Source organism: Ixodes scapularis, unplaced genomic scaffold (genome assembly GCF_016920785.2).
Source record: "Ixodes scapularis isolate PalLabHiFi unplaced genomic scaffold, ASM1692078v2 PGA_scaffold8__174_contigs__length_109621045, whole genome shotgun sequence".
Lineage (NCBI taxonomy): Eukaryota > Metazoa > Arthropoda > Arachnida > Ixodida > Ixodidae > Ixodes > Ixodes scapularis.
The window spans coordinates 106,270,935-106,297,774 of NW_024609883.1; the positions used below are offsets into that span (position 1 = coordinate 106,270,935).

The window sequence follows — 26,840 nt, forward strand, 5'->3', positions numbered from 1 at the left end:
TGGTGAGACCCATTGGCCAGTGTGGTTCCAGCTGGAACCCACTAAAACCAATTGGTTCCAGTTAAAACCAGTTGGAATTCCAATGGGATTTAATGGGAATTTTCAGCTGGGCAGAGTCGGAACCACGGAGTACGCCATAAAAAGCGGCTGCAACATAATAAAAGCACAAAAAGACGTCGCAGTGAAAATCCAGTGGGTGCCTGGGCACTCCGGTCAAGCGGACAACGAGGCCGCGCACGACCTGGCGAGCGAGGCTTTCACTTCTCGCCGCTCGCAGGGAGTGCCGATCTACCGTCCATCGCTTGACCACAGCCCGGAGGAAGAACGACGACGACAGAAGCAAATTCGGAAAAACCGGTTGAAAGATCATGTACCACCCCTCGAGAATCCATTGCCTAAAGGTCTACCTCGGGGGGCCCAAGTGCTTGTTGTTAAAGCGCGAACGGGCTTCGCTATCACAGAAGACATGGTGGCAAGGTGGCGGTACAACCAACTGTGCAATCAAGAAGGCGATCCCCCACCACCTCCAATCACACGTTGCACCAGCTGCTCCGCAGATCAAGCACCGACCATCAGACATCTCATCTGGGAATGTGACGGACTAAAAGACGTCAGAGAGAAGCACCGACCACCAGGTGTGACCTCCTACGAGGGGTGGGCCGGTACAGGACCAAAAAACGACCTTGCTCGCACTGTGGAGCTTCGCTTGTGAAGCCTCCATAGTGCGCCGCACCTAACTCGTAACACCCCTTTAGCCCCTTCCCAAACAGGCCAAGTGCCACCCTTTTTCGGAATAAATTTGTTACTACTACTCACTCACTCACGCGCTTTAAACTGCGGAAAAGCAGCAATAAAAGCATTTCCGCTCTAAAATACACTTTTATTTTTTTTGACTCGTCTCCGGCCACCTGGCAGGTATCCGGTATGCGCGGCGAAAGGTAATAAAACATTTTAGCCTGCAAACAGTAAAAGAAGTAGAGGTGAGGCAAAGCCTCCACAACATGTACTGAAAGTAAAATATATAATCCAATGCACTTTGAAGTTAGGGTGTACGCTTTTTTTAGGTGTCTCAAAGATTAGTACCTTTTTTGTGTTTTAATAAAGTTGGAAACTTATACAATTGCTACGAAACCTAACTACCCAGTAGAAAAGCCGAACTCGTAACTTTTACTTCGATTTCCAGGTTTTTAGCGGTGACCTCTGTGGAGTTTCGGTTTCAGTTTGACTAGTTTCGATTGAAAAAAAGTGACTTTAGCCTTTAAACATCAAATTTTGTGTAAAATAGAATAGTTTTAAATAGTAACTATTTTTATTGAGCAAGCCGCCGAAGCATCACTACATCGCCAAGATTTTAGGAATTTTGCACGTTTTGCAAGCCTGACGTGGCCGATAGCCTCTCTGGCCGGTTTCACGGTCGCATCGACATGAACATGATGGCGTCATCGGCCTCATCCGCTGCCGGCTGTGGATGTGTCGCTTTCGAGACTTCGGCGCTGCATCTACACACGGCCACTGCATTCGTGGCACCGACTAAAATGCTGAGCTGAGCACCACAAAAGGTAACCTGAGCCCCCAAAAATCCCACCTTGTGTACAACTTCAATAGTAAGCATAATCGAGCGCCTTGTGCGTCAGATCACGCTTAGCTCAACTCCATCTGTGGTTGAATGCCGGAGGTGTTTACTTGAGCGTGTTGCCGCCAGCAGATAAGAGGTGCAGAAGAGCCGGACGCATGAATATATTGAAACCATTTTCAAATATTGTCATTCGGACAACATTAAGACTAAAAGCTGGCTTATACACTTGCGATTGCTCACGACTAAGTGCCTTAAAACTTTCTGGGATCTCTTACGGCTGACTGGCGCCATCTAAAGTAACTGCGCCATCTATCAGGTAGGCATGGAACACTTGGCATTTCCGTATATTTCCTATTTTATTCGCGCTTTATTCTTTCTTTCCTCGAAAAACTTGACAATGTTAGAAACGACCATTTCTCAAAGATAGTATGTACATTTAATCTCACAAATACTGAAAAACTTTAGCTCTAGTAGAAAGCAGTTCCATGGTCACCTCATAGATGGCTCCACCGTGCCACTGTGTTCTTTCGTCGTAAGAGCTCACAAAAACTGGGTTGTAAGCAAGCGCAAATCTGTGAACCAGCCTTTACAGATCGAGCTGGTTGAGTTCCTAAGCAACGTTTTGTCGACAACATACTAATTTTTTTTACAGCGATTGTTGTACTACTAAAAAGTATGTTGTCAGTAACATAAAAAATTTAAGACCCTCCGTTTTTGTTTTATTCCACCCTGGGTTCGCTGTGTGGGAAGAAGCCGCGTGACCACAGAGCTTTGGCAGTCCGTTGCAACAATCTTTTTTATATACATTTCTTTTTTTATGTAATTACGCCGCGTGACCACAGGGCTATGCCACAGCTTTGGCAGTTCGTTGCAACAATCTCTTTTGTATACTTTTTTTTTACGTAATTAATTTTGGAAGTAATTAAGATCTAGTGCACGATTCACTGAAACATGTTTACCCAAGACCCCGTCCCCTCTCTCTCCCCCTAAACCAGGCGAGAGGCAAAAAGTTTTGCATCGTGCGTATAGCCATTTCCGGTCGCAGTGCACGACGTCGTGCGTATAGCATTCCTCGTTCGTAAAAGCAACTCTGCAACACACCAATCTGTCAGCAAGTTGTTGGAGGCCAACAAAGTTTAACTTTCGGTTCAAGAGCTGTCCCAGGGTGTAGTGGACTGCTCTCCATGTGGCGTTAACATGAGAATGATAACAATATGATACTGAAATGACGACGTTGTCTTGTTTCGATTGTCATCAGTAGCTTTAGAATTCGTCGTTTGGAGAGGTTTTGCTAGTGAATACATCGCGCACGCCACAAACGCCGACGCGAGCCTCTCGGTTGAAAGGTCACAATCGTTAGTTTCGTGGAAGGAGGTCAGGTTTTCATACCGAAAGATGTGTAGCCATAAACTCCGAAATGGGTGCAACACGGCTACATTCACTGTCGTCACACCATGCTTGTGATCCTTCTTACTTGTTTGTGCCGAGAAAAGCATATTCGCTGATGTGAAATGTGCGCTGCAGAAGGTCTCAGCAGCAAGACCACCACAATGGCAGCTAATGTGACGCCAGTGAAAGCAACTTATTTATTTATTTATTTGAAATACCCTTAAGGTAAATACATTGAAGAGGGGAGTGAGCTATAAAAATATTTACTATGTGCACATATTAGTAAAAACGCCCTTAAACAGGACAATATCATTGATGTTGGCGATCGAGGCGGGAAGGTGGTTCCAATCCAACGACGGTTGAGGCATGAAAGAATATTGAAATAACAATGTTTTGAAATTTGAAAGGCCGACCTTATGACTATGATCAATGCGGTCGGAGATGTAGAATGGTGGGTTAATTAGTTTTTGACGAAGGACAGCATTTTGGTGGAATATTTTATGAAAAGGACACAAACGAAATATTTTACGGCGATGAATAAGTGATGGTAAACCTAACGTGTGTTTCATGGTCGTAACGCTGGCGGTGTGGTGATAGTTTGACAGAATGAAACTGGCTGAGTGGCTTTGAATGGATTCAAGTATGGTAATTAGTGACGAGTGAGCAGGGTCTTATACGGCTGCAGGGTATTCCAATTTTGGACGAATTAGAGTTTTGTACATGGTTAGTTTCAATGAAGACGGAGCGAGGAAGAAATTTCTTTTCCAAGTACCCTAACATGCGGTTAGCACTGTTAGCATGTATTCAACATGAATCTTCCGAGAAAGGTTTGACATTATGTGAACTCCGAGATATTTATAAGCAGACAATGCAGCGAGAAGTTTACTGTTAAGATGGTAGGTATGACACACATATTGAGAACGCGACACTCTCATTGACTTGCATTTGTCAGTGTTCTATTCGTTACTGGTTACACCTTAGCGATATCAGATTAAGGGCAGATCATAAAAGGATAGTGTCGGATATGTCAGTAATCTTTTCGATAGATTACGCAATCGTCAGCAAACAGGTGGATAGAAGAGGAGATGTTTAGTACCAAGTCGTTAATAGAGATAAGAGCAGCGGGCCAAGTGCGGAGCTGTGTGGGACACCTGAGTTAACTGGAACAGAGCTAGAATTGGTATTATTAGCAGTAACAAATGGCAGACGGTTAGTTAAAAATGCACGTATCCAGTTTAGTATGCACAAATCTATGTTAAGTGATTGTAATTTATTAAGTAGAACTTTGTGTGAAACTTCATCAAAGGCTTTGGATAAATCTAAAAAAATGCAATCATCTTCGTAATGATCATTGAGATAGTGATGGAGATCATACGTGAATGATGTTAGTTGCGTCTCGCACAAACAATGTTCCCTGAAGCCATACTGCGAGTTTGTGAAAAAGTCATTAGATTCAAGAAAGTTAATCACCTGCAAGTACATGATGTGTTAAAGAATTTTACATGGCACACTTGTTGATGAAATTGGTCCCTACACATGAATCGCCAGATTTATGTGTAGGATCCACCTTCCCAACAACCCAATCCCTTGGAACTGTACCCTGGTTAAGAGATTGCATATAAATATTTGAGATAATTATGGAGCAATACATGTTAAAAATTTTTAAGAACTTAGTGTTAATTTCATCGATACCGGCATCAGATGAAAGTTTTGTATTATTAATAATGCGAGCCCCACCTATTGCGTCTATGGTTACAGGGTTTATTGGCAAAAAGGTATGGGCGGGCAATGCTGGAAATCGATTAACATTGGAGGCCGTGAAGGACATACTAAGAGCATCGTTTAATACAGTAGCACTTTCGAAAACCGGTATATCTTTGCCATCAAAAGAATGCAGAACAATGCTAGACTGAATGTTAGGATTAACGATATTCCAGAATTGTTCAGGATTATTCGCTAACATGGTAGGCAGTGTATAATTAAAAAAATGTGACTTAGTTTTGCTAATAATCGCTGTGTACTCATTAGTTGCGTTATGGTACGTTGACCAGCGTGCCTCAGAGGGCATTCGCTTGTCAGCGTGAAACAGCCTTATCGTCCTGTTTCGCAGCCGCCTGAGGTTAACATTAAAGGGATGCTGAATCAAAATTTTTGATTTTGGAAAACAATGCGGAAGCGCTAGGCGGGGGGGGGGGGGGGGGGACGCTACAAACCCGAAAGCGTCAATCATAAAGCGACATCTCAACGGATGGTCGTATTTTTGTGAGAGAAGAGCGCGCTTGAACAAAGCCAGAAAGGCCCGTGACGTCGTGATACTCATTTCCTCCTCTTCTCGCTTTGACTCCGCGAGGACGCGAAGCAAGGCCGTTTCCTCTCCTCCCGAACTATTCTGCAGGAAACACGACGTTGCGATTCTCACTCGATTGCATCCTTATTTTACGAAAATACGGCTATCTGTTCGAGGTATCGCTTTATGAGTGGTATTTTGGGGTTTGTGGCACCCCGTTGAACACTCCCGCTACCTTATTTCATGAAATCCAAATTTCAGTTCAGCATCCCTTTAAACCAAGGTGCATTAGTATTGCATCGAATTTTCCTAGATGGTTATGTATGTTTCAATCAACATTGGATATTTTTTCATTTGTATATTCATCTTCATCATTTCAACTGCTAACACATAGCCGAAGACGCATCCGGCACTTGGTTGTGCGGGCTTCTGCCTTTTGGCTGCCTCAGGCACTCGGCTGTGTGGAAGTTTTGCTAATAAACATCTTGACCCTTGAACGCAGTTTTTGAACAAAATCTAAATATTTGGTGTTTAATTTTTTCTTTCAGACAAAACCATAAATAAAGATGAAGGCCCTTATTTTGGTTGGAGGCTACGGGACGCGGCTGAGACCGCTCACGCTGAGCCGTCCCAAGCCGTTGGTTGAGTTCTGCAACAAGCCGATGATGATGCATCAGATCGAAGCCCTCGTAGAGGTACGGGTGTCCCTTATCTCGTCAGTGGAACAGTACGTTTGAAGGCAAGGAGGTTATAAGTACTAGGAGGGGACACGTTGCAATATTAGTGAAGCCTAGTTATAAAAAGTTTAAACAATTTTGTGCCCAGCGTGACCGCAGATCTCTCTGGCGATTGGTGCGCGTGACATGTCACGTGTGAGATGGATGGTTGATTGTAGAAGGACTCCTTGCAGGCTTGCGTGCGCTCCGTCCGGTAGGTTTTATCAGATCGGAGGCTAGACTGTGGTGTATTCTAGTACCCTATAGCAAGACGAAGGCTAGCTACGGTCACGTGATGTGGTCACGTTGGCATGGTAAGTGAGGAGAGTAAAGAGGAAAATGAGAAAGAGGCGAGGCGTCAAGGGAGCATGGCTTGTGGAGGCTACACGGCCGACGTCATGCTCTCTCCTACTTTTCTATCCTCCTTGTTTGAAGGGGCCACGAAGGGATTTTTTCGACTGTCCCAGAACACCGTTTGAAGTGAGACTCTGACTCGTGTCAGTTATGGACACTGAGTTTCTGTTTGCAAATGGCATAACTGATGGCAGGATGAATGGATACTTAAACCCAAAGGGGGCACAACTTGCACACTCGATGCAACTAGTGTTTTACCACACAAATATCACTGGAGCACTCTACAAACTGTGCTAAACAGACATTAACTCTCAGTGAAGCATACGGATGTTAGCAGCTGCCACCTGTCCTAAACCAAACACACTACAAGGGTGGGCAGCCATAATAAATGTTTACTGGTGGGAAATGTTAAAAATTGAACAGCGAGTTGCTGATGGCATACGTAATATGTCATTGATGATCTTCTATATATGATCATATAGTGTATCGGGCAAAAAAAATGGTTCAGTCCTGTTATTGTGGTTCCACACATACCGTAATATGCCGAGAGATAGCCCACCTAAAATCGAAAGCAAATCAGGCGAAAATAAGGAGTGGGCTAACTTTCGGTGCGCGATCCAAAACAAGTTAAAAAATGCTAGTTTCAGATTTTGTGGCCTGCAAAACTTCTAATCACGTGGAGGGGCGATGAACCAAAAACAAATGCCTTTCCCAGTCGGCAGTGTTCACTTATCTCCCGCCGTGGCTGAGTAACACCATTTCTGTCGAGGTCACCATTGGCCAGGGCCCTGAAATCATTAGAAGTAGGCTATCTTTCTGTGTTTTTGAAAAAAAAAAAATCAAATCGTGCCAAAAATAGGGGTGGGTTACCTCTCGGGGTATCACGGTGCAGCTCTTAAACTTGGTGGTTATTTTATGGTCCCTCCGTCTGGTTTGACTACTAATGAAAGCGCTTACAAACTTGCAGGCTGGTGTCACACACGTCATTTTGGCCGTGAGTTACCGTGCTGAGCTTCTGGAGAAAGAGGTCAAGGTGGAAGCAGAAAAGGTACTTGATAGTTGAAGAATACTCCGGTATTTTGAAGATTGGGCTTCAACTTCAGGGGCAGGGATATTCTGAGTACAGGCTAAACGGCCCTCAAGAATCGTTAGACAGCTTAATTCCTGAACGAGTCTGCACTACAGTGTGCTGGACGTGAATAGTGCAAGTTTGTGCAGCACTTATACTTACTGGTATGCTAAAACTGCTTCACAATATTCTTTATTTTGGAGCATTTTATGCGGTGTAAAAAATAAAATAGGCTGGACATGAATAACAGTGGTATGTGCAACACTGACTTGTCGCCATGTGAAACTTCATCACAAAAAGGCCTTGTTTTGAGGCATTTCATGTGATGTAAGAAGTTACAACCCTCTTCGCATGTTCTGCTGTCTCTTGTTTCTTCCCATGCTACCTGTTGATAAAATCTTGGGATTGTGCAGTTGTATTTGTTATATTTTGTGATATTTCACTATGTTTAACAGTTTAACTTTGGTGGTGGTGGTTTCTATACTGTTCAACATTTTTTTATTTATTTGTAACCAAAATATAATTGTTTCACTATAATACAGATTTTGTGCAGCTGGAGAGCAGTGCAGCAAACTTCCTGTACACACTTGTTTATTTATTGCTGTTCGGTGACACTCAAGTTGCAGTTTTTAAAGGAGTAGTTTGGAGAAATATTGATTTGATCTATTCAAATGAACACAGTAGCATAAACTAGTCAATTCGTTTCTTAGTAACAGACATTCAGATTGAGACTTGTGCTCACAAACCTTTGCATTACTACAGTGGCTGCATACAAGTTGGTATTTTGTTATTTTCGCTTTCTTTCTGAAACTTTCATTCATGAAAATTGAGTATAAAGACCATCTGATTTAAAGTCTAGTTCGTGATGTGTCAATCTCTCTCCTGTTGACCCAGCAGCATATGTAATTTTGTTTTAAGATCAGTTGCGCTAGGAAATAGTATGCGGCAGTTGAAAATCGTCCTAATTGGTACCTCATTTTAAGAGTTGTGCACAGCTCAGCTCTGCAGAGTGCTGTATTTGCACTATTATTTGGGCAACAAAAACACTTTCTATACACTTCCATCCACACCATCCATAGTGCTTACATATAAAGATTGTATATCCACATAGACCACTTATTAAGAGTTCCAAAGTGCAAGGAAATATACTTAGTCTCATCGCGAAGAACTGCAGCCCAAGCTACGGGCTGCCGGCTCCAATCATGAGCCACTTAAAAAGCATGTGGTGTACTATCAAAGCAGTATGCTAATACTCATCTAAGCGATATACCACATGCTTTCTGACTGTCTGTGATTGGACCTGTCGCTCATAGTCTCTTGTAGGGTGAGACGGAGTATAATGGAAGTGTAAAAAGCACCGTTTTCTTCCTGCAAGCGTCATGCTTCATCTCACGACAGAAAAGTAAGAAAGCACATGGAGTAACTTGCGTCTATCGTGGATGTTTAATGAGTTTGCAACTACGCTATAGACCTTTTAATTTTTGTAGTTGCTTCTCTGGCGGATAGAGGGCGCTGACGCACTCGTCGCCATTAGGTTGCTTCAATTTAGTTGGTTTCGGTTTCAAGGTGCACGCGGCTATGTTTGTTTTACGTGGTTTTTGCTTAATTTTGTGATACAATTATCTTGCTTGTAGCGCACAATCAATGAAACAGTGGCATTGAGCCACTTTGAGGACTACGAAGTGTTCTTGGCCCTAAATTGCGTTTTTTTTTTTTTTACAAACTTTTTTGATGTATCTTATTGCGGTATCTGAGTAACGTCGGTTGCGAAGCGCCTGACTGATGTACATGGAAGATTAACATTGTCTATGGCCGTACCCGATGACATTAGTTTCCAGAAAAATAAAATAATAAAGAGACTAACACGTAAATGCAAAGAGGCATATCGATAGCTTGATTAGTAATGTCCTTAATCAGGCAGAACAAATGAACTCGCGAGTTTACTACTCACTGTTTGGTTTTCGTGGGCACCCAACCTTTAGTGAACTTCACAGATTAAAAGAGTATCGTGTAATGACGCAGATAATTTATATAAACAAGTAGTATAGTCTCGGCCTCTTTTATTTTATTTATTTTTTAATTCAGTATTCGAGCCTATTTTGACAGGCTGAGTAGAAAATTTCTTAAATTATAAACCCTGCTAAAGTACTCATAAGCAGACTTTCGCGATATTGGCCATAGGAAATAAATTATTTCGATATGAACATTTGCTTACTCAAAATGTGATATAAGTGACAGGCCCGTCAAATTAAATCTGTCAATTGTCTTCCGCAAAATTCGCCAAGTAAAATTAAAGGGCGCAGGAGGAGAACTACCTCGGAAAGTTTGTATGAATCCTAGCACTAGGCACCACTTCACGGACCTCTGTGAACAAATATTTATTTGTTTGAACAGATTCGCTTTGTAAATTTCGGCGTCGCCAGCCGCCAAAAGTAAACCTCTATTCGCCATCGACAATCCTAGACTCAGGCGATCGTTATGCAGACGGCGTTTTTTCAAAGTCAAATATTGCGGACTCCAGGTACCAGTAAAAGTTAAAACAACGTACACGTCCCAACCTTTATCACAAAGTTAATGAAGTCCCAACCTTTGCGATAATATAAATTAAATGGATTGAACTGGTTATTTAAAGATAATCAATAAATCACCTAAATGACTGTCGAAATGAGAACGAGCACGGTACACAATTTCCTAAACTTCATAAGTCAACCGACCAACCGGATGTTATGTCGCAGAAAAAAAAAAAAAGATTGATAACCTCATACACAGATAGGTGTGAATTATTCCTAGGCTCAGTTAAACGTTCGTTGTCTATCTGTTCCGCGAGTTTCCTCACATATTCAACATAAACAGTTTTGGATGTATTAGTAATACAAAGAACGATACTTTGAGGAAATACAGACAGTCACCTTGCGCTGACTATTCTTGACGCCTCCCAGTCCTAAATGCGCGATATAAATATACGCGCTTCTTACTGAGAATGTTCCACCACTATTAGTAAACAAACCTCAGTTGTCATAAGAATCTTTGAACCCTAGTGACTTCGTCGAGTAGACGTATCGGACTACAGTTTCCGAAGCAAGGCAAGAAAGCGCGGTGAAACGCGGCGAAAAACACGAATACAACGCATCCGCCAAAGCGCGGAGAGGAGAGCGGAGCAACAAGTTGAAGCAACCTAATGGCTGCCGCGTCACGTGATTCCAAGATGGCAGCGCGCATGCGAGGGAGGATGAAAAGGTCTATACGTACTCGGCATCAACCTTCTGCGCTACATTGTTTTCTCGTTCTAAGAAATCACAAGAACTTAGTTGTAAGTGAATGCACGTGTGTGAAAAGTCTTCAACTCTTTCTGTAATATAGCCTTTAGATTTTGCACTGCAAATGTCTCCGTCGTGCTGTCGTGTCCGGCAAGAGTTGGTCGTCAGTGTGGCTCGACGGGTTTCAGCTCGGAGTGAAGATCACGCTGTCTCAAGAGGATGAACCGTTGGGCACGGCGGGTCCACTGGCTCTGGCCAAGGAGCTGCTGTCTGCAGACAGTGAGCCCTTCTTCGTCCTCAACAGCGACGTCATCTGCGACTTCCCGCTCAAGGACATGGTCAGCTTCCACAAGCACCACGGCAAGGAAGGCACCGTCGTGGTAAGACGCCATTCTCGGACACTTCTGGCACTTGCAAGCCTAAGGGGTTTTGCCGTTTGCGATGTCGTCGTAGTTTCGAGGGGAAAATGCACAACTGAAAGTTCTGTCTTGTGGTCCATACATAAAAAAACAGAAGGTCCCGTTTGGATGTCCCACTTTTTCCAAATGCTCAATGTCTTCGGCTCCCATGCTGGGGTGCCATCAGATGCGAGGAAACCACAGGCTGGGTTAGTGCGGAGTGACTGAAGAACACTCTCTACTATTAGACTTGTAGGCATGTGCAATTTGTGGATGTTAAGTTTATTTATAAATATTTTCAAAGCGAGCATTTAATATAGGTTTTCCAGGCTTTTTACTCGTATTCAATGAAAACCCAGCTGAACTCATAAAGGTCGTTCCAATGCTTATTTTTATTTATTTATCAGCTAATTTTAATTTCAATGTATTAATGAACTTAAGCCTCAGAAAGTCCATTGCCTTCAAGGTTGGCAGGTAAAAGATGCATTTTACATAAAATTACATCTATAGAGGTATCCTTCTATTCCTAATTGAGGGGGCTAATAAATCTCCTTGCTGTATACAAATATCTTTTCTTGAATCTTGAATTTAAGAAAAGAAAGAAAAGACTATCATGAATGATGAACGCAGGCTGTCGGACGTCTCTGCCTAACATATATGCTCACCTGATAGCCGCAGTTTAATTTGTAAAATTTTACTGTAGTGTAGATGTCAGCATTCTCAAAGTTTGTATATCTTTAAATTCACTAGAGGCGTGCATGCACCATCCCACTTTGAAAGTGCGCTCTCCTCCTGAGCAAACGACTGCAGTATTTTAGTACTTTTCGAAATGTTGGTTGCGGCGAGTTAACCCCGTTTTGCACGCTTGTTACCGAGCGCCGGTGCACTGCAGAGAAGCAACATGCGTGGTTTGACTTTTGCAGATGTTGCTTCTCTGCAGTGCTCAGTAAGAAGCGCGCCCGCCTGGGAATAACCCGCCGCAATCAATACTTCGAAATATACGACTATCGCAGTTCATCCCAGAGCAAATATTGATTGTTTGGAACCACATTCCGAAAATTTGAATATTTGCACCACCCTGCAGACTTGTTAAAGACTGTAAGAATTTTGAAAGACTAGAAATACAATATTGAATCTCATCAGTCGGCTCGTCTGCTTTGGATGGCAGCCAAGGAATGGGTACTTCCTCCCAGTTAGCATTATTTCAATAAAGCAGTAACAACACCTATGAACTTTGATGGCCGTAATGAATGCACTAGAAAGTGAATGCAGTGATAGAAGTGCTGCGCCATTTGCTTTAAATTGTGCCATGAACGAAAGTCTGTTACATCTTGCGCCGAAATGCCATTTTTGCTAAGAATCGTGCCACACCTGCGTTGAGTGGGCTTAAAGCAAAAAAAATTAACGTTATATTATTGGTCAACTTTAATATTCGGAGAAGGGGAAGGAAAGGAAAAGTGTACAGATACGAATTTCACAGCATCTCTGCCCACCGTATAGTTTGTTTTGTCGTAGGTCAGAGCACAGTCGAAGGCTTGAACACATACAACCACAAACACACATACTGAAAGCACAAGTCCTGGAACATTCCCTGCACTTGATTGGTTCAACCGATGAAAGAACACATACAGGGAGATGACGAATGCCATGATGTTGCGCTTTCGTGCTGCAAAACAACCGGCCAGAGCCATTGATGCTGGGCATCAACCACTCTGGCCGGTTGATGCACTGGTTGGTTGATCGCTGACATCACGTAAATTTCCAGTCAATGTCAGGAACTAAGGTTCCTGAGAAAACCTTGTAAAATAGTAGGATCGCTGATTACAACTACTGTGATAAAACAGAACCAGGGTCTTGTACTCCTGATACGATCACTCGATCATCTTGGCTGCAGAGTACCGTGGCACTTGCACCGATTGCATCAACCTTCACAGCCTCACCAGCGTGCGCGCGTCGAACTTCACCGCTTTTCACCGGAGTCCTAGGAGCAGTGACTGACCTGGGGGAGCACCTGACTTAGCGCAATAGTCATGCAAATTACGCTTTGTTCTAATTGTGAGTTAATCTTTAATTTAGGAAAAGAAAAGAGCAGAGTAAGAGAGAAGAAAACAAGGATCTATAAATATTTTAATAAATAGTCACGGTAGTTTTTGTGCAGCTGTTGTTCGAAAGAGCAGTGAACTTTGATGTAACTCTTGTTCCTATGCGGCTAAAGAGCAGTGTCACCTTTAAAGCGCGAGTGTAGGCCTTTATAATATTTTTGGGTGGTTGTTTTGCTGTTAATAATATTAGACTTTTGAGTTTAGTAGGTTCATTAAACTTACGGGACACAATTTTATTGGTAGACATGTTAGCGGATATGCTGGTTCTTGCTGGCATCTGACGGAAATTATATTTACGGGCTAAACAAACTACCGGGTTGTAAAATGGAGAGGGGAGGGAGGATTTAGCCCAATGAAGTGTTGCGCTATGATTCACTTTTCAACCACTTTTTAATACCCATTGTAAATGAAACCTACTTTGACTAGAGCCTTATTTGAGAAGACTGTTCCTTTTATTCCCTATCTGTTCTTATCACAAACAGTAATAAGTAATGTGCTCGCGTATCGGAGAGGAACCCTCAATCACTATTATAAAGGAACTCATTGAGATGCAATCACTTTTTCATTCTCAAGTGATGTGCTAACAGATGTTGGCATCTGCTCCAAACCAACATTTTGCCCGCTACAAGAGGTCAACTGTCGCTTCCATCGCCGTGAATGGCTCATAGCTGTGCATGCACAGACGACCGAGAGAACTTGGGTGCTCGATAAAGCCCTAAGGGCACTCTAGGAAATGCAGGGTTTCCCAAGTGCCTAGTTTGAGAACCTTTGATATAGGCAAATGCTGAAGGTTGGGGAGAAAATAATCTTTCTCTTGTTCTGCGCATATTTTAAGTTGGGGTCTTTCAGGAGGTGGAAGCCAATGTGCGCTGCATTCTCAATCAACTGACTGTTGGCCGCATAACCCTTTTTGTTTTCATTGTGCTTTTCATTTTTAAACTGTATTTACCTGGTAAGCCAGCACCGCATCAGAGGTTGCAGTCACAAACCTGCTTGCAGCTTTGGCAGGTGCTTCTGATAGACATAAATCTGTGATTACCAGGCTCCTTCATTTCTTTTTCCTTTGCAATAAAATCTTCCAAGAATATAGAAGGACAGAACTAGGAGAAGGGACATGTTCATTCAAGGTGGTTCGGGGCTCCAAACCAAGATCCCTGTAGTTATGAAGCTAAACGATTATTAAAAGATAGTGATGTACCAGGTGCTTATCAGTTTAGATTTAAACTGAAATAGTAATATGCCTTCCTTTTGTTGTGTTCATGGGCTTTTCAGAAGTGATAACATTGTGAAATTTTGAAGGTTATTTTGTTTGGCACAAATTTGGTCCCATTGGCTTACTATCTATCAATCTCTCCTGTGATAGCCTTCAAGAGAAGGTTGACAGTATTGATAAATAGATAATAAATAAAAAAACAGCACAAAGACGGACAGAGCACGAGAAGGACCACAGAGAAAGAGCACTGTTTTTAGTTTCTTAATGCATACCCAACTTGCCCAGATAATAATAATTGGGGTTGTGTGGATATTTATACAGCGTGTAGTTGGTCAGCCATTTTCAAAGTTGCGACGAGTCACTCGCTGTAGATGAGCAATTTAGCGAGTGCAGTACAATGGATGAGCACGCCGATGCGATGCTCATCCATATCGAAACGGGCAGGGGTGGGGATTGAACCCAAACTTGCCTAGATTTCAACATTACTACAGTTTTTCTCTAGTTTTTGATATTGTTAATAAATTACTCGAGAGCACCCCTGTGTCTTCTCTCCATTCGAGGTGACGAGGGTGGAGGAGCCTTCCAAGTACGGCGTCGTCGTTTACGATGAGCAGGGCCGCATCGAGAGGTTTGTTGAGAAGCCCCAGGAGTTTGTCTCCAACAAGATCAATGCGGGCCTCTACATCTTCACGCCGGCGATCCTTGATCGCATCGAGGTGAGCGTCACACTGTGCATGAGATTCGATTGACCAGCTGGGCTTACGATTTCTCAACAAATGTTTTCTCATAATATACAGCTAGCAGAAACCACTGAAAGAAACTGGTATATTTCTTAAAGATCTGGGAGAGAGGGGATGGGACTTTTAAGTCCAACTCTGTCCAGGCAACTGCTTGGAGACAGAAATGTTGTGCTAGTTTTTCTTCTTCCTTATTTTGATCTTTAAGCTCGGCTCCCAAACTTTAAAACTCGGCTGGATTCCAAACATTCTGGGATTATGTGCAATTTCACATTGGAAAGCACTCACTAATGAAAGAAATTTGTTTCCCAAAAAGTAAAATATGTCTCTTGCAGATTTTTTTTAGATGCAACCTGAACTGAAACAAAACCTTAGGCTTCGACGGACAGTATTGTTCCCACATTGGCAGAGTCACAACTTATGCCGTGGCACAAGCGGTCCTGTTTTATTTCCTGTAATGGGTGTGTCTAAAGGCATAGTGCACTGTTGGTGGGAAACAATGCTCGAAAAAATAAAAGCAAACGAAAAGTAGCAATGTCTTTGACACTGTAGCTACCAACACTACATTTTTTACTCTTCTAATGATTGCACCGCTTGCCGCTCGCTGGAGTTAACACGTTTCTGCAACTTGGCGCTGGTCAAACTTTGCTCGCCGATCCAATAGGCACCTAGACGGAATTCAGCCGTAACATTCGCTGCACGGTCTTCCTCGACGATACCGAGGAGGACCGCAAAAACGAAGTAGAGTCGCGCTCCGAGGCCCTCACAACACGTACCCTCCTAGGTGAAGCCGACGTCGATCGAGAAAGAAGTCTTCCCCGCGATGGTCTCGGCCGGTCAGCTGTTCGCCATGGAGCTGAGGGGCTTCTGGATGGACGTGGGCCAGCCCAAGGACTTCCTGACGGGGATGTGCCTCTACCTCCAGTCCCTGAGGACCAAGCAGCCGGACCGGCTGCTCCCACAGGGACCCGGCGTCGTGGGAAACGTGCTCCTTGTGAGTTCTCTCGCGCACCATTTTGGCCGTGGTAACCCCGCGAGCTCACTTCCTTGCAAAACATGGAGACAGCCATTGACATCGAACTATAGAAGGATCTTAGCAAATGACAAAGCTCAGAACACGATTGCGATTAGATCTTAGAATTTGAGCGGATGAGTGCAGGGACCGCATTTTCGGACACTTTTGTGTTTCATGTGAACCCAGGACCCGAGCGCCAAGATTGGGAAGGACTGCCGCATCGGCCCCAACGTGGTGATTGGCCCCGGCGTGGTGATTGAGGATGGCGCCTGCATCAAGCGCTGCACCCTGCTCAATGGTGCCACGGTCCGGTCCCACTCTTGGCTCGACTCGTGCATCATCGGCTGGCGCTGCACCGTCGGACAGTGGGTGAGTCGGGGAGTTCGAGCTACCGAGAAGCGTTGCTGCGACCTTCTTAATTTGGCCGTCGTTTGGCAGGCGTCTTATGTCATCCTTGGAAGGATCAAAAAGTGCAAGGAATGCTCCTTTCACCATGTACCGCAACGAAGGTTATGAGTATGGTTCCTGTAACACACCTTCGACCGGCATTCGACACGTGGGTGGAATACGACGTAAACACACGGTTTAAGGGCTCTAATGTAGACATTTGGTGAAAAAGTCGGCGAGGAATTCGACTGCCACAATCGGTCGGCGCCAAGTTTCCAGTGCAGCGCCGGCCCGTCGCGGCCGTCGAAATCATCGCCGACTTTTTCGCCGAATGTCCAGATCAGAGCGTTACCATGCATTTCGGGCACTGTAGTTAGGACCTACATGCGTGCCACGTGCATGTGACCTTGCGTTTCGCTCTGCCCAACTGGAAGATAGCTACATGCTTCAAGCTGTGGGTTTGCTCCGGTGAGTCATAGCTTCTGTTGTGGTACATCGCATGGTGAAACGAAGTATAGACACGAACGAAGGAAGGTTCAGATATCGTGTGGACCTGCACTAACCCGTCTGTGTTGTATGTGTACCCACCTTTACCTGTGTCTACTTCGCACTTCTTTGATCTTTTAAGTCATTACGAATCAGCTGGCTTAAGCCAGAGATTTAGTGCAGCGTAGTCCTTGCTTCATTGTGCATTCTGTTTAGTTAAATGATGCAACCCGCCTACTTCCTTCATCTCATACAGTCGAACGCCTTGATAACGAACTATGCTGGACCGGCAACGTCTGTCATACAGACCGTATTATATGTATAGTGCAGAAGCCCAGACGTGTGAAAGCCAAGGCCGTGTGTGCATGGTGCCTTCTTCAGCATTCCACACTACCCAATCTTTTTCTTTCTGGCAGGCACTAAAACGATAAAAGACAGCAGTGACAGGCGAATTTGTTTGGTCCTGAAAGTCCCAAGTGGCTGATCGTTCTTGCATTCTCGTGCAGGTACGGATGGAAAACACCTCCGTTTTAGGAGAGGACGTCTTAGTCAAGGACGAGATCTACATCAACGGGGGCAAGGTGCTTCCCCACAAAGCCATCTCCGACTCGGTGACGGAACCCCAGATCATAATGTGACCAAAAATGCCTTTTTTTTATTAATGTTTTATAATAAACCTTAAAAAAAAAAAAAAGCAAACCATGTACAGTGTCATGGCTTTTACAGATCGACAAAGCGACTGAGCGTTACTTCTCTAGTTTCATGGGATGTCCACCACCATAGAACGTTTTGCTGCAAAAATTAATTTAGCGGAATTCTTTCCCCGCTTCCCTTAATTTGCCCGATCTTATATTTTTACCGACTTCTGCAGGTGACGGATGCATTAACCAATGTGGTAGGCCCGTGTCTGTTTTAAAGACGTAAAAACCATTGTTGCTTGCTGTCGTGAGCAATGGAACTAAGTACCAACCAACACTTCTGTTTTAATGTTTTTTGTAGTGCAAGTATATCTGTAGCCATCTAAGGTCAATACATGACACTCATAAGACAACATTTTGAAATTAGGAACCGATATGTAGAACCTAGGAACTAAAGATGATCTCTTTCAGGGGTGGACAACTAAAAAAATGAAAGCCGCTTACAACTCCCTGTAACGCCGAATTAGAGCGCAGCTCTTGAGGAGGAGGAGGGAAGGGCACTGGGGGGGGGGGGGGGTTAAACTAACCAGGGGGGGGGGGGGTCACGTTACCTTGGGGGTCACGTGACCCCCAACGCCGATGATGTCATCACTGACGTCACTGATGACGTCATCAGTGACGATGACGATGCGGGTACCGATGACGTCATTAGTGACGTCACTGATGACTTCACCAGTGATGATGACGATGACGATGCGAATGTAGGTGACGTCATCAGTGACGTCGCTGATGACGTCATCAGTGATGATGACGATGACGATGCGGATGCCGGTGACGACATCAGTGACGTCACTGATGACGTCATCAGCGATGATGACGATGACAATGCGGATTCCGGTGACGTCATCAGTGATGATGACGACGATGTGGATGCCGGTGACGTCATCAGTGATGATGACGATGACGATGTGGATGCCGGTGACGTCATCAGTGATGATGACGATGACGATGTGGATGCCGGTGACGTCATCAGTGATGATGACGATGACGATGCGGATGCCGGTGACGTCATCAGTGATGATGACGATGACGATGTGGATGCCGGTGACGTCATCAGTGATGATGACGATGACGATGTGGATGCCGGTGACGTCATCAGTGATGATGACGATGACGATGCGGATGCCGGTGACGTCATCAGTTATGACGATGACGATGTGGATGCCGGTGACGTCATCAGTGATGATGACGATGACGATGTGGATGCCGGTGACGTCATCAGTGATTATGACGATGACGATGTGGATGCCGGTGACGTCATCAGTGACGATGACGTCATCGGGGGGTCACGCGACATCGGCGGGGGTCACGTGACCTCGAGGAGGGGGCCACGTGACTTCGGGGGGTCACGTGACCCCCCACGAGGTCACGTGACCTTGGTGGGGGGCTCGCGCGGTGCATTATGGGACATTTCCCATGATGCACCGCGCGGTTACGCCGACGGCGACGCCGACGCCGACGGCGACGCCGCTCAAGCCGGAAACGGGCCCCTAAGAGCTGCGCTCTAAAAATAGGGGGGCCAAAATTACGTCTAATGAAAACCGTACAGATCGCACCTATTGCTATTGTGTTGCAAATTTTGGCGGCGGTCTGCGGTCGTAGTGGCGATGGACGTTGTACTCTTTGGGCACGGCGAGGGACTCTCGACACACAAGGCAGGTGCACTTCAATGCCTCCCAATAAAGAAGTACTTGTACGTCCACTCGCGATTGAACTTCTGGTCCTCCTGGTCGATTTTCCCCTTCTTTGGAAGGGCACACGCATTTCAAAAGAAACAAGCTTTTCTTAACGAACCCGGGAACCCATCCCGTATTTTTCCATTTAGCATTGAACTGACATTGTTCATGTGGATAGATGGATGGATGTTAATGGCTATACTCTTCGTAACGGGTGGTAGCTTGCGCCACCTAGCCTAGGTCTCAAAAGACAAACATATGATTCCTCCCGCTCTTCTAAGCCAATTTTCTGTCCCTAACTATCCCAAGAGGAAGGGAGAGGTCGATAGCCTCCGTGGTGAAAGAGGGAAGGGGATGTGCTGAGAGGGAGCAAAAAGTTTTAGTGTTCCATGAGCAGACATCTTGAGACAGAACCACACCATGGACAGGGACAGCAGCACATGCTGTTTTATTGTTGTCAGCGGGATCAGTGGAGAGGGAAAGTTTGAACTGAGAAATCGTAGTTCCTTTTCTGAAGACTGAGAAAAGTGGGTCGGGGGGTTTTACTGCTGTTGGCCAAGCAGAGCGGGCGCTCGGTGATGCGGGCCGTATGTTGTGCACCCCTGATCTATCTTATACCAAACTGAGGCCTTCACAAGATGTTGCTTGAATATTTTCAAGGCAGTGCCAATAAGGTAGAGTGAGTAGGCAGGCGAGCTGGTTAATGGTACACATTTTTGAAAAACCAGAGATGACAAACGAAAAAGGGGACAACACACACAACATGTTTTGTGTGTTGCCCCCTTTTTCGTCCATCGTCTTCAGTTTTTCAAGAAGAGTGCCAATAAGTTGCTTTTGCATCTCATTTAGTCTGTAGGAGTTTTTCTGTGCAGCACTGTGGGAACCATGGGAATGAATGCACAGATTTAGTGTGTGCTTAATATCCTCGAAGGCTTGTGCAAACAAAGCATTTGGCTCTGTTATGCTTTCACACGTGGGCTGTAGAAGCATTCTTCAGCATGGCAGGCTTTTGCAACCCTTCTCATGGGCTTGCAAAGTCATCTCTCTACACAACAGTGGAAAGGAACCTGCACAAAAACTAAAATGCAACATAGCACCATTAATGTCGTGGAATTGAATATGTGACGAACGAAGGTTGCGATTGGTAACATTCTCGACATTATAAGAAGTAGTTTTGTTGTGTGTATGTTTAGACAGTGAGAAGTAAGTCAGCCCCAGTGAGCGTGTTAGTGTCTCCACCGTGGCTGACAAATTTAGCCGGTGCATATTGAAGACCCCTAGCCTGGAGTCTTCAACATGCCCCACGCACTAGTAATACAGGACCGCTCGACAGTTTGATACTCATCCAGATCGAAACAGGCAGGGATGGGTATTGAACCCAGGATCCCTGGGTTCAATCTGTCGGCCACTGATCCCCTAGGCATTGGAGGATGGTCGCTGTCTTCCAAGAAGAATGCTGGCAATCTTCTGCGACGAAAAAGTGGACAAAACAGAGTCGTTGAAAACCACATACTTTTAATTGCACCCAGGGTGATCCCATTGGTACTACTGCACACAGCAGCGTCCGGCCGAGTTTACAAAAAACGTGTTCAACTGCTAGGAGAAGAGTGAAAACGGAAAAACGCGCGTTTGTTACAGTGCATGCATACGGTATGTAAACAGACTTTCCGTCTTTTGTACAAAACAACCTATGTACAGTCCCGTTGCAGCACGGCACCTGCCAACAACGTTGGCCCGGGGGGAAGTTGTTGGGAAAACGAGGAAATGTATTAATGTCTAGACTTCCAGATCTTTCGTCCTTTCAGCATATCAAGGAAACTTTTAAATTTTGATAGTGAACAATGTAGAAGATTGCAACCCTTTGTTTTCCCTGGAGCAAGTTGGAAAAATTTGCACATCTGTTTAAGTAGAAGTCACTAAGTGGAGAGATTAGAATACAGACAAAAGGTACCGGCATTTTCGAAGAAGAAACAGAAAGGATACATGCAAACAATCCGCTCCTAGCTTAGGAGTATGCACTATGGATGTTGGCTAACCAAACGTCTGTATGATTGCCGTAAACTACCTCGTGACGCTAGTGCTAAAATTTCGGTTACCGTACTGTTTGTTGCACCTTTGCCCATTATCACTCCCCCCCAACTTGCTTATACAAACGTTTTGGGAATGAAAGAGAAACAAACCACGGATACGACTCTCGACGCATGTTCTACGCGGCGACACGTTAAAACCAAGCTGTGTTGCATCCGCGTGTGTTTATCCAACGGCACCGCTGCACAAACATTTCTTCCAGCCTCGAACAACGCATTTTCCGCCCTTCCGTTTCGTCACCGGAAACTATCGTCTTTTTGACAAAACTGGGCCGGGGTCGGGAATCATTGCACGTCTTTCTGTCCTCGAAAAAATAAACGAGGGAAGAAAGGAAGTCGAGTTTGGCAGCCATTGCATCTTCCGCTTGCACCACCACGCACACACACACACACACCTAAACCACAGTCCTTCGGGAATCTTGGGGGCAAGGAGCGGGGTTGAAAATAAATTACGGAGTTGGCGCGCTTCGCACGGGATGGTGCCGCTTCGAAGTGGCCGAGTTCCAAGGGGGTTTGCACCACTGGAGATTCTCTTTCCTCTGGCGACGGAGCCTTGCTTCTCTCTCGTGGCGGTGCGGAGTTCCGAAGAAGCAGTCGGAGGCACACAGCGAGGGGACGATCCCGGGATCACGGTCGTCACGAACCTTGAAGCATCGGGGCCAATTCGGCAGTAGGCCAGCAGGTCGGCCGGCAGGTCGGCAAGAAGTCGGCGGTTCATACCCAAGAGCAGGACGAGGAGATTGCAAGCAGTAACGACAGAAAAAGCAGCGGGTTGACGGATCCCTGGAGGCTATGGCCTCGGCCACACTGTTGTTTCAGTTCCACTTCCTGAAAAGGAAAAGTGACATGTTTTTGATCAACTGAACTGAAGGAGGATAAATGGAAGAAGTAGGGGCACCTAGCCCATTATCATTTTCTGCTTTTGTTTTTTGTCTGAATTCAGAAATGCTTTGGTTGATAGGAACATACTATATTTCTTAATTCCGGTACCTCACCTTTTTCTCGATTGTGTGTGATGACAACACAGAATTCTGAATATAGAGGGTGTCCCAAGGAAAATGAACCGTAAAAATCGACGCCTGCACATGGCAATGTAAACTTATCGTCAAAAGCGTATTTCCCAGGTCAGTTGTTTTTCTTTTTTTTTTTAATTACAAAGCGTAGCTCTTTTTCTGTAAAAAATAGGGTCAAGAAACTTGCCAGGGTCAACGGCGGGCGGCGACACAGACGACCAAGTCGAGTTGCAGGGCGCGTTTGGCGCGCATATTGATAGATGGCGTCAGGAGCAGCGCCGGAAGGTGGAGCCGACGAGAGAAAGAAAGCAGATGACACGCAGACGAAATCCGTTGGCAGCAAAAGTGCCATCGTTATGCAGACGAGTTTTATTTTTTAACCAAGGGTAAATTACAAAAAGATTGTGTTCAGTTTAATAAACCACAGTGGTCGCGAGCCGCCTCGATAAATAGGTAGCGCCATCTGTCAATACGCGCGCCAAACACGCCCAGCAACTCAACTTGGTCGTTTGCATCGCCGCCCGCCATTGGCCCGGGCAAGTTTCTTGGCCCTGTTTTTTTACAAAAAGGGAGCTACGCTTTCGAATTTTACAAGAAAAAAAGACGCTTACAACACCCTAGTAATACCGAATTAGAGTGCAGCCCTTGAGGAGGAGGAGGGAAGGGTACTGAGGGGAGGGCATACCCCCTCCTCCTCATCCTCCCTGCTACTCCTCCTCCCCTCCTTTTTCCTCCTCCCCTTGTGCTCATCCTCCTTCTCCCCTTGCAACTCTTTTCTTCCCATTGTCATAACAGAATGGAACAATCTGCCAGACCATGTAGTACACATCAGTGACTCCAATTGTTTTAGAAATGCAGTGTTATCTATTATAAATATGTAATCAATACCATGTTCCCTGGTGTGGTCACTGCTTGGCCACAGCTCATCTTTGTTTTTCATGTATTTTAGGGATCACTAGCCCTAGTGCACAAAAACTGACTGCCAAAAATACTAGTTTTACAGTGAAGCTGTTATGCGCTAGGATCTGGGAAAAAATGTGTTCGCGGATGTTGACAGAGAACTCCCCAATGGTCGTGGCAAGTATGAATAAATAAAAATAAAAAGGGGGCAACCAGCATGAGTCAGCCTTCCTTGGCATTATTAGATAGTGAGGTCCTGATCCCTTGTTATCATCTCTAGGCATCGTCCTCGAGGTTGTTCTAGAAGTCATCCTTGAGGTCGTTCAAGAGGTCGTCCTAGGCATCGTTCTTGAGGTCGTCCCAGAAGTCGTCCAAGAGGTCGTCCTCTAGGCGTCATCCTCGAGGCCGTCCTAGAAGTCGTCCTTGAGGTCGTCCTAGAAGTCGTCCTTGAGGTCGTCCTTGAGGTCGTCCTAAAAGTTGTCCTTGAGGTCGTCCTTGAAGTCCTCCTAGACGTCGTCCTCGAAGTCATCCTAGAAGTCGTCCTCTAGGCATTGTCCTAGAAGTCGTCCTTGAGGTGGCCCTCTAGGCATCATCCTAGACGTCATAAAAATAACAACTTTGCTGGTCTCCATCTTCACGTGAAGTTGAAGGGCTCTACAATCTTTACAAGTATGAACCGGGCTTGCATCTCATAACCTAGTTGTTCAACAGAAATGAGATTACAAATAAAGATTTCAGTAATTGCTGTGTTACATACTTTTTTGGTAAATGTTTAAATTGCCTGGCTCTACCAATACCCTACCAAAAGGACAATGTGTGGTAGGTTGCCAGACATAGCAACGTCGCAGCTCAGCCAGCAAGATTCAAATGCCATCTTTAAAGATACTAGCATCTTGTACTGTCTAATAGCAACGGCTATCAACAAAGATTACTAGGGTACCCTTTGGGAGACCAGTCTTTTTATTTGGCAACGTCCCAGCACCAGGAAAGCATCTTGCAGATCACTCACTTCGGCGTGGTAGTTGATGCAGACGTCCGGGCGCATGCGGGGCAGGGAGCTCTGGTTGCAGAAGATGGCCTCGTCTGGCACCACCTCCTTGGGCTGCAGGGGTGTGGGCTGACTGGAGCAGTTGCAGTCCGTGAACACCACCAGCATCACCAGGTTGCTCGAGGGCACCGACTGGACTATGAACTGCCTGCACTCCCGAGGCAAGGTCACCTTGAGTTGGCGGACGTTTGGGGGGCCTTCCAACCTTCTTGCCAGCGACACAGCGGGAGGAGAAGCGAGGTACAGAGTGCGACAGTACACGGAACGAACGACTATAAAACAGTGATGGTACAGGTGGGCTGGTGTAGATTTACCATTTTCTTAAACTACCCGAGACTGGGAACGAGAAGTATTTAAAGTGAAAGATAAAGAAACAGAAGGCAACGTCTAAAACTAGGCTGACTTGTTTATTACAGCGTGATGCCAACGTTTAAAAAGCTAGAAAAGAGCTAGGCACGGACCTTACAGGTAATGTTTTGCCGCTTCTTTTGACTGTATTTAGGCGTCACTGGCGATATGGGCCGATCACCCACTGGGACCACCGACGTTTGGTCTATGCCCCATCGTTCCGAAGAGGCCAGAATAGATGTGACCTTTTCTTCTAGATTATTCCGTTAGCTGTGTGGACGTCGACTTTGGAGGCAGAGAGGGGAGAGAGGGCGGTGCCAACTCACTTGTCGCAGCTGCGGTCGCTGCACTTGGAGAGCTTGCCCTTAATTGGCTCGGGCTCCATGGGCTGCATCTCGTACAGGTCGATCTCCATGTCGCACGGCCGCGGCCTCGTCTTGCTCGGGATCGGGATCGACTCTTCCGCCGGGTAGTCCCCGTAGTCGCTGTAGTCGCCTGCACGCACAGTGACGCAACAGGTCACATGATTCCTTAGAAGTAGGGTTCTGCACTCTCCCATAAATCCAATAAAATCAGAACAATGCTCATTGCATTTTGAATTCCAATTTATTAAAAAAGAAAAAAAAAAAGAATTTGGGCGTTGCCACTTGTAAAACACCAACTTTTTTTTTTCTTTTTCTGTTTATGCAATATAAAAACATCTTTGCAATTGTTTTTTTTTAAGTTTTTGTTTTTAAGTGTTGGAAAGGTATTTTGAACCTTTACTACGATAAGGGGGTGACCTCCCTAATCAAACACGTCTGGCCTTTCATAGCCATTCAACCCCGGCGCTTGCTCTTGGACAAGACTCAATCAACTCTTGTTTTCTCTATCAAACATTTGCTTTATTAAATTTGCTGCCTGCTGTTCTCTTTCTTTTGGCCAATGACACTCTGACACTCTTTCCTTTGTTGTTGTAGATTAATTTTTTTAATAAGCACACTCCCATTTTTTTTTACATTTCAGAAGTAGCAGATGGGCACCTATTGTTACATGCTCTGTGTTTTCGGTAAATATGGGGGCACACCATATTTCTTTACACTTAATTTATTCTTCCTCGTACCATAAATACTCCTACAGTGCACAGATAACAGTATTCCCAGTGTTAGACTAAAGATTCTCACTTGATGCAATGATCCACTCCAGGCGAAACAGGTTGTAGACCTCGAAGTGGATTACAAGCCTGCAAATATTGAGAAGGCGTGACAACAACAAACATACATGTCTTACGTATCACGTTAGATAGAGTCGACGAGAAGATTGAAAAAGGACCACTGCTCACATGACGAGCTTCTTCCAAACCCAGCCCAGCGCTCTCCACAGGGTATGAAAAGGCTGTTGATGAAAGTTGCATGTATGAATTGTTCTTTATTACAGCATCGGAACAAATGCTGCATTTTCTCGAGGTAATGTTTGAACACAAAGCATGTAGCTGCATCAGGATTCTGAACGCAACACGATCAAGCTCAGAATGGGATTTTGGGGCCCAAACATGATCCAAATCGGCTGATCTCCCTTTGTAAGTGTCAATGAAAGGCCCCCTTTACATGATGTCTGAGAAATCAGACATATATGAGGAATGCAAGTCCGTCTGTACAGGGGAAGTGATGATGTCAGAATGCCGAGCTCTTATTGGCTGATTGAAATTAAATAGAGGGTAGTCCTCGAGGCATCTAGCCTTGAGGTCTACCCACTAACCTTTCAGTCAAAGCCAATCAGAGCTCGGCGTTGTTCTGACGTTACCGCAACTCCTGCGCAAGAAGGAGACGACTTGCTCTCCACATAGGATTGGTTCATAGAAAGCTCCCATCACACTAGAATAAATGGGATAGTAATCATGCGCACAAATCTTTGTTGACTGCAGTGTGAATACATTTTTTGGTTTTGCTCAAAACGTGTCACGATGTGTCAGTTAAGTAACTTCAGTTTTTACATTTTTGCTCTATAATGTGTTTAGTGTGCCTGGTGAAGACACTACAGTAGTCCTTCGTTATAACAAAGTCAACGGCGCGGGAAAAAAAGCAAGGGAGCTAAAAGAGACATGC

The 26,840-nt window shown here is 45.0% G+C and overlaps 2 protein-coding genes across 3 annotated transcripts in view; one reads left to right on the forward strand and one right to left on the reverse strand.

Moving 5' to 3' along the window:
• The first annotated feature begins 1,404 nt into the window (after window positions 1-1,404).
• On the forward strand, window positions 1,405-17,688 carry LOC8032596 (mannose-1-phosphate guanyltransferase beta). The gene is made up of 8 exons (XM_029979337.3): window positions 1,405-1,559; window positions 5,801-5,947; window positions 7,290-7,370; window positions 10,837-11,028; window positions 14,922-15,077; window positions 15,883-16,092; window positions 16,300-16,482; window positions 17,493-17,688. Exons 2-8 carry the CDS (start codon window positions 5,819-5,821, stop codon window positions 17,622-17,624), a joined length of 1,083 nt encoding a protein of 360 aa, XP_029835197.1. The 5' UTR covers window positions 1,405-1,559; window positions 5,801-5,818; the 3' UTR covers window positions 17,625-17,688.
• Window positions 17,689-20,858: 3,170 nt separating this feature from the next.
• Window positions 20,859-26,840, reverse strand: part of LOC8032586 (voltage-dependent calcium channel subunit alpha-2/delta-3) — a 131,359-nt gene continuing 125,377 nt past the window's right edge. For both annotated transcript variants that reach the window (XM_029979336.4, XM_040499914.2), the window contains 5 exons: window positions 26,078-26,130; window positions 25,920-25,978; window positions 25,083-25,251; window positions 24,370-24,556; window positions 20,859-22,275 (listed from right to left, as the gene is read on the reverse strand). In XM_029979336.4, the coding sequence (XP_029835196.2) occupies window positions 22,162-22,275; window positions 24,370-24,556; window positions 25,083-25,251; window positions 25,920-25,978; window positions 26,078-26,130 (582 nt within the window). In that variant the 3' untranslated portion in view covers window positions 20,859-22,161. The remainder of the gene's footprint in view (window positions 22,276-24,369; window positions 24,557-25,082; window positions 25,252-25,919; window positions 25,979-26,077; window positions 26,131-26,840) is intronic.

What these genes read in the sequence shown, in the direction of transcription:
- LOC8032596 (XM_029979337.3), top strand. Translation starts at nt 5,819, where the DNA reads ATGAAGGCCCTTATTTTGGTTGGAGGCTACGGGACGCGGCTGAGACCG. An exon ending in AGATCGAAGCCCTCGTAGAG is followed by an intron (nt 5,948 to 7,289) that starts GTACGGGTGTCC and finishes ACAAACTTGCAG; the next exon opens with GCTGGTGTCACACACGTCAT. An exon ending in TCGTGGGAAACGTGCTCCTT is followed by an intron (nt 16,093 to 16,299) that starts GTGAGTTCTCTC and finishes ATGTGAACCCAG; the next exon opens with GACCCGAGCGCCAAGATTGG.